Source organism: Ambystoma mexicanum, chromosome 9 (genome assembly GCF_040938575.1).
Source record: "Ambystoma mexicanum isolate Mex_15411 chromosome 9, UKY_AmexF1_1, whole genome shotgun sequence".
Lineage (NCBI taxonomy): Eukaryota > Metazoa > Chordata > Amphibia > Caudata > Ambystomatidae > Ambystoma > Ambystoma mexicanum.
The window spans coordinates 1,281,087,253-1,281,110,526 of NC_090931.1; the positions used below are offsets into that span (position 1 = coordinate 1,281,087,253).

At 45.8% G+C, this 23,274-nt stretch overlaps 1 protein-coding gene across 1 annotated transcript in view; it reads right to left on the reverse strand.

The window, feature by feature from the left end:
• Positions 1-23,274, reverse strand: part of CEP70 (centrosomal protein 70) — a 1,232,997-nt gene that overhangs the window by 414,677 nt on the left and 795,046 nt on the right. The window contains exon 13 of the mRNA XM_069616613.1: positions 17,277-17,447. Coding sequence (XP_069472714.1) covers positions 17,277-17,447 — 171 coding nt within the window. The remainder of the gene's footprint in view (positions 1-17,276; positions 17,448-23,274) is intronic.

Genomic DNA, 23,274 nt, shown 5'->3' on the forward strand with positions numbered 1-23,274 from the left:
AACTGTCTCTTTTCTTTTGCAGGTATGAGTTCGGATGCTGAAGAGACTCGGAAAACGCCGGAGTATTTGCAGGCGCCTAATTGTGGAGGGCGCGATGGCGCGTGAGTAAATAGCCTGCCTAATGTCTCTCCTTTTCTCTTTCAGGTGCAGGAATGCAGCGTTGAAGAAAACCGGAATCCGAAGGGGTGCCGGTAAGTAAATTCCCCACAGGAATAATTATGCTTTTGTCTTCACAGGCTTTTATAATGGCGGAGGAGCAGCGCGAAGAGTTGGTAACTGCCGATGGATCAGGTGAGGAAAGCGCTGCGAGTGAAGGTTGCTGTGCTAACCTGTTGTTTCTTTGTCTTTGCAGGTGCTTCTGAAGGCTGGATACAAGAAAGGTAAGCTTTTGTTCTCACAGGTTCAGGATCGGAAGAAAGAAGACTGGAACCGACACGGTGAGCGTTCTGCTGCAGATGCAGAATAACGCGAAGCACGTTGCATCAATCGGGTGTGGTTTAAATAGCCTTGGAGTGATGAGGCGTGTTCCTCCACTGCCTCGCCCAAGTAAGAAAAGAGTTCCTGTTCTAGAAGAGTTCCAGTGTTGTATCCAGGGAGTGGAGCCTGCCCCACCCAGGTAAGAAACTAGTCCCGGCTCGCAGAGGATTCCCATATGGCTGGTAAGTAAGCAGCATGGTCTGCTGCAGGTAAGTCCACCCAAGCATCTTTATACATGTTATGAGCCCGGCGCTTCCAGTGCTGGGACCAGTGATTTTGATGAGCCTGGTGCCACCGGCGCCAGGACAAGGTCCAAAAGGTCCCAATGGGGACCGGCTGGTGCCTAGGATGAAGGTTAGAGGCCTGCTTCCAAGGACGTTGGGCTGGTCCTAGCCCCTTGGAAGCAGTGATCATGACAAAAGCTCCAACACAACATTTTTTGCTTCTGAGGTACCTTTACGTGAAATCACGAAGAACAACTATTTAAATGCCATGCGTCCAATGACACCCATGGTCCTAAAAATCACCCAAAATCACCCAAATACTGAGACGAGGAGGATGAAGGAGTTTATACAACCACTTGGTATAGTGGAAAAAGTATATATAGGTTCTGCATCATAGGGGCAGTCAAATATGGTGCTGCAAAATGGGGGTATGGAGCTCTTAGCATGCTACAAAAAGAGGAGAACAGGTTTATAAAATCACTATTGGGTCTACCAGTATCAGCAACAAACTTTGCATGTCACAAAGAGATTGGTTGGGTTTCCCTAGAGGACCAATTGGTGTTGGAGCCCTGTAGATCATGGCTACGCATATGCTCTAATCCTAAAGCAGGGCGTACACAGAACCTGTTGAAGTATCTATCAGGTAAAAAAGGGTGCCAACAACATTGGTTGGATTGAAAACATAAAGTACATGTTGGGGAATGTGGGCGCTAGTAATATATTCAATGAACCTATGCTGGAAAAGGGCAGATGGCGTCTTGTGATAAAGAGCCTAAGTGAGTGGGTACACGACACGAGGGAGACGGAAGAACTAAAAAAAACACTAAACAGGTAATTGAGGAGATTATCATCTATTAACAGGAAGGAATATCTCATCTGGACGAATTGTGAATATCAAAGAGCACCAATTACAAGAGTACACTTTGGTTGTCTGGATCTGGGTGTGCTCCGTAGTCGGAGATCAGGCCGAGAACTTGAAGCTAGATGCCCTATGTGTGATGCCGGTTTAGAGGACCTAGCTGACTTCTTTTGTCCAGAATATCGTGACCAGAGGACCTATTACCACTATTTATAGGTAGAGGCTTACTGCAACATAGGCCAGCATTGTACTATTTGTTGAATGTAAGCACACCTGCTATAGTCGCGGGAGGATAGCTCAGGGGCTATATGCTTGCTTTGGAATCAAGACGACACAGAGCAACACAGGTTCGATCCCCGGGTCCACGCTTAGAAACCTCTGGGTATTAAGCTCGTTATAAATAACCTATCATATCATATAGCCTGGAACCTGTCATTATATATAAGAACTGCCTGGCGAATACGAGAAAGGGGCCTGAAAACAAGGATAAGCATCTAGAAGTAATGATAGAACCAATTTGAATTGTTTTAAAAACTTTTTGAATCTAAGAAAGGGCATCCATAGTAACACGTTTAACATGCGTTAACCCTCTGTTTTGTTTTTAACTCCTTTTAGATGAATGTACTTGTGATCCTGTACTGATATTTTTATAATCTGAAAGATATTTTAAGTATTATTGTGTACTGACCTGTGATTTGATATGAACTGAAACTAAGGATTAATTTTAATTGTGTGTTTTATCGTTGTATATGCTTAATGTGTTTTACCTTTTATGGATTCATGCTAATCAGAAATAAAGAATGTACCTACCTAAAGTTTGTACAAAGTAACAAAAACTTGGAGCACAACATATATTCTAGTCGTTTTTCCGAATCACCTGTGCACAGGACATTTAAAGATGGGAACCATACTACTGAGTGTGGCAGCGCAGAAGATGTTGATTGCTACTCAGAGGCTCACAAATGTGAAAGACACGTACCAGTGTGGCGGAACAGAGGAGGCCACCGAGACAGAAGGAGAAACGCAGCGCACAAGCAGGAAGTGCTTTGGGGATGCTGGGAGCCGCAAGACAGATCCTGGGTGCTCGACAGCTCGGAGAGGCAGCGTTTTCCATTCCGGGAACCAATGGGAAGCAGGTGTGTGACCGCAGAGCCGCGAAGGAAGACAGAAGGGTGTCTGCACACTCCAGCGTGGAAAGTGGATAAAGAGCCGCACCACAAAAGCAAAAACCAAACCAGAGATGCTGGGGGGAACCGGTGAGTCATCCTGAAGCCAGTGGGGACCACGGAGCGTTCCAGCGACCGCACCAACGACAATTTGAATGTGACTCCATTGTTAAAACTACAAGAAGATTGTTTAACTGCAGCAAAGGCAAACTACAAACTCTAATGAGCTATTGATGCATGAGATCCAGGTTTGAACAACCAACCTGAGGGTTCGTAGCGCTATATAAATGCCAAATTATTATTTTTTATTATTATTACCACAGAAATATACCAAGCTAAGACCAATATATTCAGTGTTGGTTATACAAGGAGGAACTGAAACATAAGAAGTCCTGCAGGGGAGTATATCTGGCAAGTGAACCACACATGAAGTCCTGGCAGGAGAGTACACCAGGCGAGTTGCAAAGATACCAGAAATACTAAAGAAAGACAATGGGCCTCATTACAAGTCAGCCGGTCCGGAAACAACAGTGGCGGTAAATACGCATCCACCGTTGTTTCCGGACCGGCTGATTCCGAGTCCTGCAGGCGGGAGGTGTCACTCCCGCCAGGTGTGACCTGGCGGGAGTAACAGCACCCGCCTGCAGGCGGACATGGAAACACTGGCTCTGTCATAGACGGAACCAGTGTTTCCATGGTCCCTATGGAGTTCTTTGGGACTCCATGGGAATGGGGCTTAACAGAACTCCTCCTCCAGAATTACCGGGTCACCTGGGTTGTAATGCCCCTGTGATTCTGGCAATCACGGAGGAGGAATGGAATTACCGGTCCGGCCGCAGCCTGCCAGTTTTTCCAGGACGGCTACCGCCGGACTCGTTATGAGGACCAGTGTTTTATAAACAAAAGAGACATACGTTTTAAAGAAAGACTGTTACAGAACTTTTTGCCTAAACACGAACCTTGTGAATCAAGGAGAGACACAGGAACTGTCAGTAAAAGAGACAATTGGCATCCTAATTAAGAATCCAGCGGAAAAGAACCACCCTCTCGATCAAAGGGCTTCCACCTTGGAGAACATTTTCATTGTAGCTATTCTTTTCTTCAGTCTTGAACACTTTTTTGTCAATATCAAGTTGAAGACATTTCCTTTCACACTTTGTTTTGTTTGTAGTCTGAGGGCCAGGATAGGACATTTGGGACACAAGGATGGCTTCTCAATTATCCTGACAGATCTATCCTTCATTTCTGGTTTTAGGTAGGGAAGTTGCTCTTTAGAATAGGGTCAGAGACATTTTCCCAACCCATTTTTATTTAATACATTTCTTTAACCAAAAACATGACAACTTTGTGTTCGGCTTTAATTTCTGACCCCTCACATTGCTCAAACATGGACATGCAGCAATTGTATCGGGGCATACATGAAGGGTTTGCCTCTATCAATGGCAAACTGGACGATGTCACCAGCAAAAATAATGACCTAATGTCCAGGATTGACAAGGAAAGTGCTCAGATAACAACTGCAAAAGAAAGGATCAGCAAAGCCGAAGACATTACTGCAATGCGCACCTCTTTGGACACAATGGCAAAGAACTGGAAGGCAGTGACAACTAAGTGTGAAGACCTAGATTTGCGGTCTCAGAGCAGTAACATTCGAATAATCGGCGTCCTGGAGAATACATACCAAGGCAGCATGGAACAGTTTGAAGATTCATTGTTGAATATCCAACACTCTCCCCACTCTTCGTAGTGGAGCATGCACATCAGGCCCTGTTGGCAAGGCCCAAGCAGGGTGCACCACTGTGCTCGATAATCGCCTAGATACTCAACTACAAGGACTGTGACCCTATTTTAAAGTGTGCATGTGAGAAGTGTATACTCCAGTACGAGTCTAGCAGGGTCGACATCTACCCTGACTTCTCCCACAGCATACAGAACGTACAGAGAACATTTCAGGGAGTGAAAAAGTGAAAATAAGTGACTGCGCGCGAGAGGCAAATTAAATACTCTACGTTGTACCCGGCTAACCTATGTGTTCAGCTTGCTGACAAAATGCATTTTTTCACCCTTCCTGACGAAGTGGTTTCATTTATTGAGTGCAATGTACCGGTGCCCCTTCAGATGAGCAATGGCCTATCTTGGGGTGCAATAACGAATATTGCTTTCTGGCCTCTGACCCGATTTCATTGTGATGTTATCGTTCAGGTGTAAGTGGTGGGGGTTACAAGGGTGTAAGGAAGAGTCCGACAAGGAGATTGCATGTTTGGGTTATCGACTAAACCCAACTATTAAAACCTAACTATCCCTGTCTCCATGAGTGGTTTCCTGCCTCAACCTAGGCAAATAAGTCAATGTCAGAATGTCCATCAGATCATAATCTGTCCTTGTCCAAAACCCTACTTCTATTCCTTACACTTCAGCTTAAGACGTTTTAAATAACAGTTCTTCCACTAGAAGAATGCCTTTCTTCTGATAAACTACAAAAGTTCAAAGAAAGGTTTTCTCACCAGCAAAATGCCGCCCTTCTTCTGGTTTTTCTCCTCTTTTTCAAGTGCTTCTTGGTACGGGATATTGTTCCCCATGAACAGTTCCCTTGAGATTTGGGAAGTGGTCCTTTGACTACCACTGTGGAGAGGAGATACTCCTCTGATGCGTTCTTCATATTCCCGGTTGGAGTTTTGGTAAATGGCTTTAGGATTGCCACTAAGGTGAGAAAACACTTCTCTCTGGTGGTCTTCCAACTTGGGTCAGTGGTCTTATGCCTGCCACTACACTGAGGAAAAACAGCCTCTTTTGCAGTTTTCAGCTTCTGTTGGGTCAGTGGGCTTGTGATTGCCACTGTTGCGAGGAAGTTCTCCTCTGATGCTTTATTCGATACTGCTAGGGTCCGCTGCCCCTATGCCGAGGAGGCTCTCCTCGGATGCTTGCTCCACTTTTCCAAATAGTATGGTTGATACTACTGGGCCAACGGAGAGCTGTTTGAGCCTGCCTCTTCCAAACCATGTGTGCCCCATGGGTCTCTCGTACCTTCCATTACCGTCTTTGGGACTTTGGTAGGTCAAAAGGGCTTTCTGAGACTGGGGTCTGTCTCCCAGTCTCTTCAGGGTTCTCTCCTCTGCTTCCGCAGCAGCACGGCGGCTCCTTGCTCTGCTGTACTGCTCGGTTCTCCTCCCCTAGTTTGAGCTCGGGTCCGCTCCAGATGGACCCATGGAGAACTCCCATAGCAATTCACCAGCATCCTCTGCTCTCCTATTCCTCCGGTCTGCCGACAGGATTTGAAACTCACATTCTGGATGTTTTCCACACCGGTTGCCTCTCCCGGCTTGGCAACATCTTTAGTCCATCGTCTCTTATACATTGTTGCCAGTCCCTCCCTGGTGGATAGAAGACAGTTAACACTATTTTCTATGCTAAGTGGAACTCCGATACCACCTTTGGTAAGAAAGAAGGACGTACCCCCAAAACCACCTTGTCCATAAAAAAGGTAGTAAAAGGTTGCTTTAGCAGAATGAGCCAGAAGCTCACTGACACTGAGGGTTGATGTTACTGCTGTCATATAGATAGTCTTAAGGGTTAGCATTCTGAGTGAGCGAGAATGCAAGGGCTCGAAAGGTGCCCCCATTAGATACCTTAACACTAAATACTAAACTGTAAAACAGGCATGGTATCAAGAATAGACACAGACAACTTCGGGATACTGTTTTACACAATGATTTATTAAAATGATCTTGGTTAAGCGCCTAACTGGCCCTAACTCTAGTGTGAGATGGATCAAAGGGTGTCTTTGTCAGCAAGTTCCAAAACAAAAATCTGTCCATGTCCAAACTTACGCTTGCCATCAACTCTAATATCAAAATGTAGTGTAAGGTTGGTCAAATGAAAACAAGTATTCAAAAGAACGTGTGGAGCAACTCCTGGATCCTTTCCCCAAGTTCAAGAGATTATTCTCAAAGTTGTTCTGGCTCCAGCACTCCTCCACAACTTGGATTCTCCTTCTCTCAGTATTCTTAGATTTCACAAAAACAATGATTCAAGGTTTGTAAAACTTTCTCCAGTGGGAACTTCGGGTCTCCTCCCCCTAGTTCACACAGGTTTCAAATCTTCAAATAAACAATGCTTTGCTTTATACAGTTCCAGTCCTTGCAGACTCTGTAGAAACCCTCTGGGCCCAGTTAACAGGCCGTACGGACCACACGCTACAGGCCGCGCATCCAGTGGCCCTCTCTCTGATCGGACTTTCTATACTTGGCCGTCGTAATTTTTCTGAGTGCTCACTTTTCGCTGGCTCCCCTCGGCAGCCTTTATAGCCTTTACTACTTTCAAAAGTTCAGTGGGTAATTTTGCTCACATTTCACTGGCTCCCCTCGGCAGCCTTTCAATCTACTATTTTCATCTGTTTCGCCAAGGTTTCAACTATCGGAGACCTTGCTGCTTGAATGCAACCACTCCGATTTAGGTATCTGATTAGTCTCTCATGCGCACACCGGGTCTTTCATACACCGAGACTTAACGGTCGCCGTTGCTGCTTCGTGGGCTCCTTTGCATAAACGGCCGTCATTCGCTCTAAGGTAAGGGTCTCACCGCCTGCCCCTCAGACAGTCCTGGGTCAGACTTTTTGCCAAGGGGAACGAGCAGATGCAAACCCACGCTGGAAGGGTCGCTCTGGCATATGGCTGCCTTCCTTTGACCAGCCTGGCTCCTTGGAGACACTGGTCCCTCGCCACGCTTCTGCCGAGCGCCCAGCTCTGTACTTCTTTAGTGTTTTCACGTCTCTCTCTCGCCCTGTCCTCAACGGTCCTTTGGGTTTCTCCTGCTTCTGGATCCACACCGTTGCTCAGCCGATCTGCAGCTTCACCTTCTCCCCTCCGGTTTCTTTAACTCCACCTTTTAAACACCTGGGTCCTCTCAAAGGGTTTCAGGTGGAGCACTTGTGATAGACTTGCCCGACCCTTGTTAAGACAATTCAGAGGACATGCCCGACTTTCTGGTTTGTAGTTTCCAGGCACCCTCTTCTTCGGCCCAGTACTATAGTGGTGTTTTTGAAGGGAGATATGCATTACTCTGAGGTTTCCTTGCTCAGCGCAACCCCAATGGGAAAGGCTTCATAAGAAGTCCCATTTGACCTTGGTTGTTCCATCCCTACGGTCATGTGGGAAGGGGGGGTCTAATAAGAAAAGGGGTTGGCATTTTTGTGGGTCTATTATGGGTCTCAATGTTACCCCCATGGTTTAATGTATGTGTGTCCTGATTGCCTTTTTCTGATTTCAACATCCCGTAGGTTTCAAGGGGATACAAGATGGGATTGATAGTAACCCATGAATGGCAAGGGAGGGTAGGATAGGTGGGTATTAGGAAAAAGGGGGATACTATGTTGCCAACTCGGGCGCTCCCCTTCCAATCCACAAGGACCCCCTACTCGATGATCTGCCCTCACTAGTCCACCCCCAGGGTTGGAATCCAAGAGAGATGGCCATTCCCTGGTCACCTGAGCAAGAGATCGCAGGGAGTAAATGTGGAAACGCCTTCAGTTTTCTCACATAACCCTTCCAAGTATTGTATTGCAATAGGGACCTTGAAATAAGAACCCTCATCAGGCGAATACTTAAAAATAGAAAGCACCGCCAAGTAGCCTTTTTCTGTGGAGACCTGAAGCCCTAGATGGGCCAGGTGAAGCAAAAAAGACAATACTGTAGTGGTGTTACATGTGAAAGAATTAAACCTTTATCTCTGCACCAGCTGTAAAATATGTGTTCCAACGGCAGTGGTACAGAGATTTTGTTGCTGGCCGAAAGCAGCACCTCCATTACGTTTTCCGGGAAGGTCCCAATCTTTGTATCTATCCCTTTCAGAAACCAGGCGTGAAGATTCAGAGTACTAATTTCTGGATGAAGGAGGATATCCCCCACGCCCCTCTTGCGAGAGCAAGTCCTCTCTTTGGGGAAGCCGAAATGGAGGGCAGATGGCCATCTCTAGAATATCTGGGTACCATGTTCTCCTGGTCCAATCTGGAGCAATCAGGATCATGGACTTTCCGTACTTCCTCAACCTCCTGATGACATGAGGGATAACGGGGACTGGTGGAAACGCGCATAGAAGTGGAAATCCCCAACCCACTACGAAGGCGTCCCCGAGAGCTCCTCTCTGGGGAAATTCCATGGAGCAGAATATGTCACACTTCCTGTAAAGCAGCACCTCCATTACTTTTTCCGGGAAGGTCCCAATCTTTGTATCTAACCCTTTCAGAAACCAGGCATGACGATTCAGAGTACTAATTTCTGGATGAAGTAGGATACCCCCCGAAACCCCCTCTTGCGAGAGCAAGTCCTCTCTTTGGGGAAGACGAAATGGAGGGCAGATGGCCATCTCTAGAATATCTGAGTATCATGTTCTCCTGGTCCAATCTGGAGCAATCAGGATCATGGACTTTCTGTACTTCCTCAATCTCCTGATGACATGAGGGATGACAGGGACTGGTGGAAACGCGTATAGAAGTGGAACTTCCCAAACCACTACGAATGCGTCCCCTAGAGCTCCTCTCTGGGGAAATTCCATGGAGCAGAATATGTCACACTTTCTGTTGACACTGGACACAAACAGATCGACCTGAGGGGCTCCACAAAGGGCAATGATCTCCAGAAGGACTGCCTGAGCCAACTCCCACTCGTGGGAGATAGTACTCTCCCTGCTCAGAGCTTCCCCCTATGTTTTCTTCTCCGGCTAGATGAACTGCCAGCAGAGAGATTCCTTCTCTTAGTGCCCAAAACCAGAGCTGCATTGCTTCGCTGCACAGAGGCAGTGACCCTGCACCCCCTTCTTGTTGAGGTAGTACATGGCCACTGTATTGTCTGTCATTATCAGGACATTCTTCCCCCGCACAGAGGGACGAAAAGCCATCAGCACTAGTCTGATTGCTTTCCGCTCTAAAAGGGTGATGTGAAGTCTGGACTCTCACAGAGACCAATGACAGCTGATTGAACGGTTGTTCATATGGGTTCCCCACCCTGTGAGGGAGGCATCTGTCACAATTGTCATCTCCGGCCACAGGTGCCAAAAATATTCACCTTTCATTATGTTCTGTTGGCAGGCCCACCACAGGAGATCCTGAGCGACCTTGTTCTGGACCTGAAGAAGGTCTGTCATTCTGCCAGAGAACTGAGACCACTGGGATCTGAGAGTCCACTGGAGGGATCTCATTCTCAGACAGGCTTCTGGCACCAGGAAAATGTAGGATGTCATGAGGCCGATCAACCTTAGGAAGTCTAAGGCCGGAAGATACTGGGCACTCTGAACATTTTGGACCATCTGCAAAAGATGTTGAGCCCTCAACTCTGGAGGCACAGCTTTTCCCAGAGGGCGTGTCCAGGACCGCACTAATAAACTGAAGCATGTGCAATGGTGTCAAGTAGGACTTCTTGAAATTCAGGGAGAAGCACAGCTTGTGGAGGAAATGGCAAGTCTGATTGAGATGATTCTGAGCTTGCTCAAGAGAACAAGCCTGATCAGCCCATCACCTAGGTAGCGGTAGATGTGAATACCTTCCCTCAGTAGACTTGCTGCCACCACCGTCATAAGCTTGGTGGACACCCTCTGGGCAGAGGTGAGCCCGAATGGCAGAACTCTATACTAATAATGAGAACCGCCAACTGCGAATCTCAGGTACTTTGTGTTTGTGATGAATGGGCACATTAAAGTAAGCATTTTGAAGGTCCAATGACACCAACCAATCCTGGAGCCGAAGGGCCTGAGGCATCTGCGAAAAGAGCTAGCATCTTGAACTTGTCCTTCCTGAGGAACCTCTTCAAGCATCTCAAGTGCAAGATGGGTCACAATACTCTGTCCTTGTTGGGGATTAGAAAATAGGGATAGTGCCAACCCTGTTCCCTCTCCGCCGCAGGTCTGACTATTGCACTTTTTGGCAACAAGGTACAGATCTCCTGTAAGAGAAGTGGATCTGGATCCCTCAAGGATTGGCCTCGCTGAGGACAATGTGGGGGGTCTTCGTATAAAGGGGAGGCAGTAGCCGTGGCCCACTGTCTGTAGTGCCCTAGCATCAGAGGTTAGGCCCCACCAACTCTCCAGATGCTGAGCCAGCCTGCCCCTCACTACAGTCCTGTGAACAAAGGACTCAGAGGGGTTTGGGAGTTGTTGCTAAAGCTGAGGGCAAAGAAGCAGAGGCTGAGAGAGAAGCTTTTCGCCTTCATACTCTGGAACCACGGGGAGCTCTTCTTTGACACCCTTGCGCAAACTGGCTCTTTACCCTTGCAATAGAGGAGTAAAACCGAACGGGCCGACCACTCCATCCATGCGAAGATCCCTTGGATTGATTAGGTTGGCGAATCGCTGCAGCTTGGATGCTTGCAATTTTTCAAGGCTCTCTTCGGCCTTTGAGCCAAAAAGCCGGGAGCCATCAAATTGCATATCCAACAAACGTGACTGAACATCAGGTGCAAACCCTGACTTCCTGAGTTATGCAAATCTCCTGGCGACAGTACTTGCTGCCATACATAGCCCTGCTAACAGAATCTGTTGAATCCAGGCCAGATTGGAGAGACTGGCATCTTTGCTGTTGTGCACCAGGTTTAGAAAACCTTCACTCTCCACGCCCTCAGTGATACGGTCCACTGTCAAAGCTATAACATCCCACAAAGTGTGTGAGTGTTCTTGGCCAGGATACAAGTTGCATTTATGGATTTGAGGGCCATGATGCCTGCACTAAATACTCTTTGCTTGGCCGTCAACCCTTTTGTTGTCTCTATCTGGGGGATAGTTGGATATGCTGCAGTCTTTGAAGTGCTGCCTGCACCAGCAAACTCTCAGGAGTGGGGCGTCTAGTCAAAAAAATCAGGGTCTATAGAGGCAGCTCTAATATTTTTTGTCAAATTCTTGTTGACTGCCGGTATAGTATCTGGTTTTAGACAGTTTTTGAACACCCTAGTCTTTAAGGCAGTGTGGAATGGTGATACTGACTCTCTTGAGGGTCCAATGCCGAGAATGTCAGTCAGATCATCCTTTTCTAGTATAGCAACTGGCTTTCCCCCGTCCCAGATACTCAGTGACTTTTCCCATCACTGCTCCATATGTGAGGGGTCTGGCGAGGTGTCAAAGTCACTAGCCTCCTTAGTGTCAACTAGATTTCGCATTCGAGATTCCTCTGAAATCAATTCTTCAGGCACATTTGGAGTACAATATTCATAAGCAAAGGGTACATCCTGCTCTTCCTCCTCTTCAAAAAAAACACCCAATGGTGCTAAAGAAATCGGCCTTTGGCAAAGGTTTGAAAGACTACGATACCTCGACCAAAGGATTAGAAATCCTCAAAGGCGTTAAAGGTGTCGAAGGGGTTGACGGCTTAAAATGCTTTGACAGAGGTACCAGCTTTGAAGGCCCAGGTAGGTGCACCTTTACTGGAGTCTGTTAGGAAAGATCTCTTTACTGCACCTTTTCTTCCATCATTATGGACCCCCCAAACTTTTTGCTTTTATTTTTGATACTGACCTGCTCTATTTGCATTACAGTGAAGGCTTAAGCTTCACTGCACTGGCTTTTGCTCATATGTTATGGGGAAACTGACAAGTCCTTCAGGCTGCCAGTACTGGGAAACATTGTTTCCCTCAGTCGTGTTACTACTTTTGGTTACTTTATATCACTTGTGTTAACTTTTAATCATTGTACAATGCAGCTTACACTTCAGTACAATGGGGTACACTTTTTGTTTTGCCCTAGGCTAACACTCAAGAGGAATTTTGGTTACTGTAGATGTGCTAAAAGGATACGTTGGTGGCAACAGTGACTTTTTCCCATTTTTTAGGACTTTTCGTTTTAGCCTTACCACATTTGGGTACTGTGCTAAGTCTCCAAACATGGCCGTGTTTTTGGCGGGCTACTGGAGGGCTGTGTGCGTTTGCTGGCAGGATGTGGGCTGGGACTGTCTGGTCCCAATCCACAAACCGATGTCATTGTGTCCGAGTCATATGCATGAGTGTTCCCGCCAGTGGTCCTGATTGGACCACTGGAAGGATGTGTGTGTGGGCTACTTCTGTCATTGGATAGTGAGGGCAGCTGCTCTTACCTGGCTTTTAGGATAAGAAGGGGACCCCTGCACCAACTCTTCAGAGATCCTTGAGAAACCTGAAGGAGCCAAGACTCCTATCCAGCTGTGAGACCTGCAAAGAGACCGGAGACCCGTCGGAAGGAGACCTGGCTACCAACTTCTGCTATTGTCCTGGAGGGGCCCTGTCTTGCTGAAGATCTTTAGCAGTCCTCTGAAGGAGCTGCGACCCTGGGAGTGCTGGGAACATCCACTCCTGACGTTTGCTCGGTACCCTGCAAAGAAGAGCCTTCAGAAGTGTCCCGGGACTGTCCTGTGGCTGGCCAGCTCAGCGTTTGGGCTACCGTGCAGCCGATGTCACTGTTCCGAGTTTTGACCTGGAAATTTGGGGATCCCCGGCTGGCCCTACAAGACTCACATCTGTGAAATGTCGGCGTCCTAGCATCAAGGGGACCCTAGATAGGAGGGAAAGTCTGACTGCGTCAGTTTAGTCCCTTTTGCAACTGCGTGCTGCGGTGACCACCATCCGAAATCGCTTACCTGTCCCAAGTCCAGTCATTAGTGAGGACCTGCATCGAGTTTTGCTGCATTCTTCATTCGAGAGGCCTTGCGTCACTGAAAGACACCAACCGGAAATCAGCTAGAACCTGCAACCCCTGAGAATCAAGGACTGCGACTATCGGCGGGAAAAGCAACCTTGGACCCTCTTCCTTTGTCCTGCCAAGTCTGCGGTAGAATAGGAGTACGGGGGGTAAGTTACGGTGATTCTTACCTACCCCTAAACTCCCATTATAAGTCTATGGGCTTCTAACAATATTGGTTCTCCCATTACTTGTTTGCGCAAGACTTCTGAAAGTTGGGGCTACTTCTGTTAGCTAGTTTAACTTGCACTCTGACAATTAGAAACCTTCACTGGACCCCAGAGACGCTACCTGCATTTCTTCCTGCCTTACAGAATCTGTGGAACTTTACCCGAACTATTGGACACAAGGCCCCATACAACTTGGGGCTGGACTGTCTTTAGTTAGGGATCATTCTCTGTGGAGCTAGAGTGCATAGTTTAACCTTAACTTTCCAGGAGTTTGTGATACATATTATGCCCTCTGATAAGTGAAAGCATATATGTAACCTATTGTGCTAGTGTTGTGTGATCACTCTACCTGGCAGTAGTCATTTATCTATAATTTCTATAGTGTGCTTTGGCCAATAAATAATAATTGTATTTTTATACATCCTGTCTCAGTGTAATCTGTGATACCCATTGTGTGAACTCATTGTGGACCCTTTACAAGCTCACCACCTCTGAAGAACTTAGCCTAGACTGCCTGTCACTGCTACGTGAACTGGTTTGGCTACAGCTCCCGAGAGTTGTCCCAGTCACAATATAGGTTGGTCTTCTATACATCTGTCCACCAGGCCGGAGTATAGAAAATCAGTCCTAAAAGAGTTGAGAAGGAAGGCTTTGATTTTTGGCTATGTCGAGACGAAGACTCCTTCGACACATGTCGAGGAGACTTACTGCCTGTGTTCTTTTGTGCGTGATCATTGGTCTCTGTAGAATGAAGTCATCGACTCTGTGGTCCACACCCAGACACCACAAATCGATCCGATTGAGGTCCGTAACGGACATTTTAGCCCCACAATCGGACACCGCTTGAAGCCAGTCTTCGGTGTAGACCAGGTTTTTAAAGGAGGTTTGCAGTCAAACAAAACTGTCCTGTGGCAATACCATTGAGATACAATAGTTACCGTTTTCAGTTGTCATGCATCGGTCAATCTCGCTAATGTGACTACCTCATTGCAACATTCATTTTTTAGACAAGGAGGGAGGTATTGTATCCAAATGCGCCAACTGGTAAATAAGATTTTGTATAGTTTTTCAAAATAAACAACAGGTGTCTTCCACTGTTCTTCCATCGGTTTAATTCTTGTCAGTTTTATTTTTCAGGTCAAACAATTGTCCAAAGAGTTAAGCTCACTCATTACAACTCTCCCAACACGTGTTTCACCACATTCTTCAGTGGCTCATCAGGAGAGATGTCCTGTAGTCCAATTTAGCCTTGTGTTAATATTGATCATGTATGTTTCTCAAAGGAGTCCAGAAAGATTTTTTCAATATTGTTCATACTTATCTCATATTTTTCACATTTTTCAAATGTTTCATTAATCATGAATCAGTATTATTTTGACAGCATGGGCCACGATGCGCCAGTCAAGTCCCGATGTCTCTGGACGAAAACACGACGGAGGCCGTCAAGGGCCACCACTGGACACACAGCGACTGATACTATAAAAAGAAAAATCAGAAGCTGCAAGCAGGCTTACAAATATATCAAAGATGAGGAATAAGTGGGAGGACACAATCCATTCGAAGAGCAGAGCTTTACCGGGTCCATCACTGGAGTTGAAGCTAGCTACAGGGGTTGTCCTCTGGTCGCTGAAGTCTTGGTTCCAATGGTGATCTGAGGAACAGTTGCAGGAGTCACCCTTTTATCCATGATTAAGGCTGGGAGTAAGCCCAAGCCCAGCAGCGGTAAGGATCTGTACCATTCAAACAGCCAGGGATTGTCCAATCCTGGACAACCACAGGTCACTACATTAGCCCAGCAACAATCTTTCAGTGGCCAGAGTTTGTGGATTGGGACTTGACAGTACCATCCCCCTCCTTTGACTCACACACAAAGACTGTTCGCTTGCGAAAGCCACAGCTTTCGCCAAGAAAGGGATTTCCAGATCATTTACTGACCCGAGAAGGCAGGAAAAAGACCAAGAACAAGCAAAAAATCTTGTGGATGGCCATTTTAGGGTGCGAGCCACCTTTAGTAGCCAGTTGCGGTAAATGCAGAAGTGAACGAGGAAAAGATCACAAAAACTGCAAAAATCACAACTGCCACCAGCTTTTCTTAGTCACATTGTCAAAGTAACCAAAAAGCAATTATATAAAAAGTTGTAAAGGATACAAAATATCCTAACTGCACTTCAATGTAAGGTGATAAGTGCAATTGTAAACATACAGAAATTCATGAATGGAGACAGTCTCTCAATACTGGCAGCCTTAGGGCTAGTCAGTTTCCCAATAGGAATGAGCAAAACAGGCAAGGTTAGAAAAGTAGAAGGCTTTACTGACCTCGGAATGGCAGGACAGGGTTAAAAAAAAAACAAGCAAAAACAATGGGGTCTCATAGAAATCTATGGACGGAAAGGTGAAAAAAGAACCTATTTCCTAACAAATACCATCCCTGTAAAGCTCCTTGCAGTCCTCAAGTACTTCCAGAAGAGCGACAGATCAAACCCAACACTTTAATAGTGTCTGTAGTTCCTCCCAGAGTTCCTGGCTATAAAAACTGGCAGTTCAAGGTTTGGGGAATAAGTTGAAGATTATGTGCTCTCCTGTTCCTTTGGGCATCAGTTGAACACACTTGGGCAGTGCAGGAAAACCTCAAAGACTGTGCTTAAGAAGGTGCCAAACAATCTCTGTATGCAGTTCTGATAATGGACGGTTGTCCTCCTACAGTTCTATCTATAATGTGAATGTCTTTCACCTAGGTAGCCTGTCATACATGTTTACATCTTTACCTATAATGTAATTCTCTCATAGTACAATCCACTGGCTTATTAACCAATTCACTTCATGTAAGGCGATACCTTTTCGTTCTTCTCCACCATACGCTAATCTGGCTTGGCTCAAAGTGCAGGAGAGTCCTTGTCAAATTCTCCTTTGGTGTCCCTCAGTACTCATTCTGCAATCAACCAATTCACGGCTGTGACACCGTAGTCAGCTGGCTCTGCTTTAACAGAACCTCATCCGTTTATCAAGAGGAGGGGATCCCAATATGATTATCTGATTAGTAACACCCACAACTCCTAGGCACATTCTTGTGCACAACTCATGCCAACGCACGTCAAAAATGTAATATGACCACAATACTAGTAACTGTATCCATGAAAGTTTAGCAGGCCAATAAAGGAAGCGCTTGTCCCTTCTGATTGCCATCATATCATCAAAAACTAAACATATATCCCAAGGATCACAATCACTCACCCTTAGGTTTTAATTTCCCTACATATTGTGAGCCAAGTCTGTGATATTTTGTCTCCATGACTGTTGGCACTCATCCCTTTGGACCAGTTTCCTTTTCACCCCACAGACCATAGGGGGGCTTCCATACTGAGCAGCGTCACAATTCACCTTTACACAAACAAGGCTCCGCGTTTTAAGACCACTACGGTGGTGATGTGCAGAGAATAAAAGCCAAGCCGCCGCGCCACACACACACACACACACACACACACACGCACGCACGCACGCACACACACACACACACACACACACTCCCCCCCCCTTACCTATTCCCCCTCTAGGTAGGCTGTAGCCATTGGGGGACAGAGGCAGGAGGTCGAGTCACTTGAGTTAGCATACCAGAGCCAGAATTTCTAAGGTTCCTCCTTGGATGAGCACTGAAGTCTCATGGATCAGGCAAGTGATTAAGAGTTGGTATTGTTACCTTCAGTGAAAGGAGCTGGTCTGCCCACATCTCGATTGTAGGTGGAAGGTGCTCAAACCCGGTCTTCTGGTTGGCATCATTGTTGCAATTCTGTAGTTGTCTGCTGCTCTGTTTGTACAACAATTGTGGGGCTTTGTGTCCACCGACAACTGAATTGATGCTCGTTAACACCTTAAAAAACAAAATATGTTGCTGTCAATGCAATAAATTCCTCTATGTTATGAAAGCACTTCAAATAAATATCAAGTTCATGCTATTGTGCTGGGTGCATGCATGTGTATGGCCACACCCAGCACTGTTTTTCCCTAGTACATGCTCCCAATCTGACAGACAACCCATTTAGCAGAGCACAATTTTATATACTCTTGTAAACAGGGATAAAGGATGGATCATGTGGAGAACAGGGGGACTGTGGACTATGGATTAGTCTCTAGAGTAATGCTTACTCCTATGCTCTGTCTGCTTTTTTTCTATAAATGTGGGAGTGTACAAAGCATGCCAAAAATGGGAGGATGGCTAAAGGTAAATAAGTGAGTTCACTTGCAGACAGCCCTTCACTAAAAATATTGGGCAGTATTACCTAGCCATATTGCACCTTTGCCCTACAACTGCTGTCCATGGAGCAGTGTTTGCAAAGTGCCTGTAGAGAAGTTCTTGTAGCTGCTTTGCAGATGTCCCAACTGTTAAGTCACATTGTTCATGGTATGCCAATTCTCCTTCACCTGTGTGACCCCCATCATTTTTTGCTGGACTTGTGGATTTCCTTTCTATGTTCCTTGGTGAGTGGAAACTTTTTTCCCCCACTTACCCCTTATTTTACTAAAACTATGGGAGTCATGTATATGTCTCTCCATACTTTATTTTTGGAGTCATACTTTCCTCCAACTTTATAAGCGTCTTTTGCTACACAAAGCACCATGCCCAGTGTGGCTGAGAGCCCTTTCAGCTTCCCATTTATTTTCCTTGTGAGAACTAATGTTCCCAAGGATAGAGGGATACTTTGCATCCTTCTTACCTTTCCTTTTGTGAGATCAGCACACCCCACCTTATGTGGAGTGCTGAGTCTCCTTTCTCAATTCTCCTGTAACATTTATGTTACAGTGACAGTTACAGTGACAAGCATACCTGAATGGCTGGTGGCAGTGGACGTGTTCTACCGACTTTTGAGTACTCGCAAGCTGTGTTCACAGCCGCGGTAATGCACAGAAGGGTCACCATTTACCCAAAATGGTGACTGTATTCTTTGCCATTTCTTATGCGCTTGTTCATTCCTGGTACTACTTCTGCTGTGCTGGGTGGAGGAGGACCTGGTTTGATTTTTCCTTCAGCAGGAATCCTTTGTTTAGCCCGCCATGGCTCTGGTGTGTCTGTGAGGACAGGTAACGGTGGAGAAATCAGAAACTCTGCTGTTCTTGGTCTTCTGGTGTGCCTGCCTGCAAACAGTTCCAACTGGTGGGCTGGCTGTCCTGAAAGGACAGTCGCCACCCAGAGTTTGAATGGTGCATGGGTGCTGATTGGCTGGGTTGCTAAATAGAAGGCATGCGCCTGGGACTGAAGACAGGCTGACCCCTGGGACAGAAGAATCAACGAAGAAGAGGAGAAGATGTCCGCAGTCACTTCCAGATGACCGGAGAAGCACTCTGAGTAACCTCTGCTGTCCGACCCCTTCCGAGGATCAGGAGAACTCCGAAAAGCATAACTCTCTCCTTTAGACTGGTGGGACCAATCAGTCTTGAGACAACCTTTATTTCGGGCCATCCCACAACAAGCTGTGACCTTCCTGGGCTGCAAACCGCCAATACCCTGGGACCTCGCCTGAGTGCCATGCATCGTCTTCCGAAGAACTAATGTTCCTGAAACCTTGGTGGACTCCTTACAGACCTCCAGAGGCAAGATTCCACTCTTTCAAGTGCCTCACCACACTGCAGGACCGAGAAAGGGGGGCAAATTGTTCAGATGATAACCGTTAATCTGGTGTCTTGAAAAAGGGGCCAAAACCACAGAGCCACGAGAAGCAATGAAGAATCCTTTGCTGGGAGCCTTTAGACTCGACTGTTGCTGCAAAATTCCTTTGTTTCTTTTCTTTTGTCTGAAGACCAAGAATCCAGTGACCGGGTCCTGTAGCTGCTGCATCGTGAGGGTGTGCGCTGCATCATCTTCTTCACTGCTGAGGCACTGTGAGACTCGAGATAATAGTTATCCAGGGTCATTCTGCAGCTCTTGTGTGACTTGGGGGGGGGAATTTGTGTTGGTTGGGAGTTTGCCCATCTACGTTCACGCAGGCCCAACGCTGGAACGCATTCAGGGAGCCTTCTCCGAAGTCCCTGAACCCTTTTACCCACAAAAACGTACTTGCTACAGAAGAGTTTCACAGATACCCTTGACTTTTCTCCAGGATGTGCCTGCCTTTTTTACCTCCAATCTGACCCAGAAAGAGACTCAGAACTAGATACGAAAGGACTCGTATAACTTACCTTGTGTTGGTGTTGTTTCTGTCATAAGTATCTGAAACAAAGTATTACAAAGTTATTGCTCACCTTTGAATAGCATACTGCCATTCTGAAAAGAAATGTCCAAGTTCTTACTTACCTTTGAATTGTCTACTATTCAAAAACGTAACTACAAAGTGCTTTCTACTTACCTTGAATTGCATACTTCCATTCTTTAAGTATTTCTACACTGTGGTTTACTTACCAAAAGTATTGCATTGGTTTTATATTGTGTTTGCTAATAGTGATAGTACTTAGCTTTCTGAAGAATTGCTCTATGCCTGTGAGTATATATAGATATATATAAATATATATCTATATATATTCACTGACAAAAAACGTTGTTAAAGGGACGTTATGTTTAAGTTGCACTAGTAAAAACCTATGCAATTCAATGGACAAACATTGTTACAGGGACATTATGGTTACAGGTAAAACCGACCAACCCCCAGAAATGTGTTTTTACCTGTAACCATAACGTCCCTGTAACAACGTTTGTCCATTGAATTGCATAGGTTTTTACTAGAGCAACTTAACCATAACGTCCCTTTAATGTTTTTTGTCAGTGAATTTCATTGGTTTTTAGCAGGATACGCTTAGTTTGTAACCAAGAACTGTGCAGCATAGTGGAACTGCTGGCACCATGTTAACGCGGACAGCAGTCGCGGACTATGCGTCTGTTTGCAGAGATCGTGTGGCATCCAACCTGCTTTTGAAGGCAGGTGCTGTCTTATATAGTGGTACCAATTACCAAAAGCAAAAAAACAGACAAACAGCAACATGTGCAAGAATTGCGAGGCAAAATAAAGTAGGTTTGCAAATCGTGTACTTATGAAGCAAACAGGACAAAGGCAAAGGGAGTACACCATAACGGAATGCATCACAACAGAAGTGACGTCTGCCTTCACCAATCTTACCACACTGCTACTGTAAAGTGGAACAAAAAACAAACGGCCATAGTAATGACTGGAAAGTGCTAAGACCTGAACGTCACTACAATGTAGTAAGGACCCTAAACTTTGTCCAATAACTGCACATGTGCTGCAGTATGCAATAGTACAGAAGCATAACGTGTCTTTTTGTAACGCAGCAATGGCAAGCAACTTAGAGTGGCAGGATGAAAAAGGATATATTTCCCTCAAAAACCGTTTCATGGGAGACATTACAGTAATACATCAATCTCTTCCTCCCCCTCACAACTAAGTTGTGCAAATCCCTATTTCCCCACAATAACTATCCACTTCTGCTACCCCCCTTCCCTTTCCAAATGGGGTGTATGCATGTGTACAAGTAAACAGTAATAATGGGAATGTTGTTGAGTGTTTGTGTGGTATTCTTTTTTAACTGAAACAGGGTTCTGACTCAGCGGTACACAGTCCTCTTTCCATTGACAGCAAGTAAGAAAAATTTAAGTGTCCTACGGACACCGCAGCTGTCCGGCCTATCCACAATGACAATGGAGGCATCTGTATGCCGCCAGCAGGCTCTGCATGTCCGCATGTTGTCCACCACCTATCAATGCGTGTGGGAGCACATGTTTGTTTGTAGTGCAAGCACACGCATGTGTATCTGTTCCTCTGTGTCCTGGTAACATCGCCAGTGTGCAGCATATACGAATGAACGTTCATTAGGTCCGGGCATCCACCCATGCCCTACAGGTAGCTATACACATACATTTCCCACCTGCTGTACCCTATAAATAGCCAGCGTCACCCAAAATGGGCAGTGCACGTGTGGCACACATCTAGTCAGTAGAGAAGGCGCAACTGTGTGCATAGGCCACCCATGCACGTGCACACAACGCATTCCGCCCAAAACGCGTCCAGCAGACAGCCGTCCCACAGGAGAACATTAACGACGTCACCATGCGACCGCACCCACCCGCCTGTGCCGTTCGTGCCATAAGAGAAACTTTCCCAAGTGACAGCGGTCAGTACAGGGGATTTTCTCTCGCTGTGCTGCAACCTGACCTGTACAATGTGTAAAGTCTTGTATTTTTGTGTCATCAAAATAAGATACAAAATAAAACACCACATATATTTTAACAACGGTTGTTTCGATTTTTTTGATGAATCAAGTGTGTCTCCATTCAAGGATGGACGTCAGACATCTGTGCTCCGAATGGGTGAAGGTCAGGTCGCTGTGAAGCAGGGTGGGTCACTATCTAAGCTAACATAATATATTCTCAATAATGCATGCACTACATAACACTTGTTCAAAGTCTTTCAGTCGGTTATGTCTCTATAAAAGTCACACATATATCTATACTATCAATTAACATTGGATTATACAGGCCTTAGGTTAAGGGTCTTGACCACTATAATACACTGTTTGAAGTGTGGGTCTGTGCTCACAAGAATCTCCGGTATGTGACATTTGTTATTGATAGGCAACAATATACTGCAGTAGGGGTCTAATGTTAGTTGGGGATCTGCTAGGTGGGCATCATGGCGTGGTCAGTGGTCTGGCACATGAAGAGAATACCTTGCAGAGACACAGGGTCAGAATGGCAGTAAGTTTCCACTGGCGAGGGTGCGCAGGCAAGGACACGTTTGTGGAGATGAACGAGCTATGTGCTTAGTTCAGGCTGGTTCACATGCAGGACAGTGGTCTCAGAGGAAGAGTGATGTGTTACATTTATTAGCTGTTGCAAATACCTCTGGAGTTTTCCAGTCAGAGTGGGAACGAGGGAGGGGGCCATGTGCCAGGCGGATAAAGGAGGAGCGATAGTCCTTATGAATAAGAAAGACTATATCAAGGAATGTCATAGACTTCTATCAGATAATATCAGCTACTGTAAAATTGATCAAGATCCTGGTCCTGCCATCATGAAAATGATAAAAGAGAAAGTTGGTAAAGCTGTTGATTTAAAACAGATTAGTAAACAGGAAGGAGACTATCTAGCAAGAGAGACCGCTAGAACTCCTATTTTTTACATCTTGCCCAAAATCCATAAAGATCTGGTGAGACCCCTGGTAGACCCATTGTGTCGGGCGTGAACTCCATCTTGGAACCCTTATCTAAATTTGTGGATTTCTATCTACGCCCCTTCGTAATGAAAATGAAAAGCTACGTTCAAGATACCAGAGATGCCATTGGGAAAATTGAAGGGCTCACTTTTGATCACACCAAGGACATACTCATTTGCTTAGACATCCAGTCGCTTTATACTAACATTCACCAACGAGAAACTCTTGAAGTGGTTGAGGAGATACTGCTTTAACGTGAGGACAATCATCCTGTGAGTAATGCCTTCATTTTATGGTGTGCAGAAACAGCTTTGACAAACAATTTTTTCCAATTTTTGGGACAATTCTACTTACAGGTTGAAGGTACAGCCATGGGTGCCGCCATGGCTCCAAATTTGGCCAATCTGTACGTAGATATGGTGGAACAAACGGTAATCTATTCAGAAATTAATCCTTTCAAGCAACAAATAACACAATGGCTAAGATACATCGATGATGTAGTTATGCTGTGGCATGGCTCGATGGATGAAGCCAATAGTT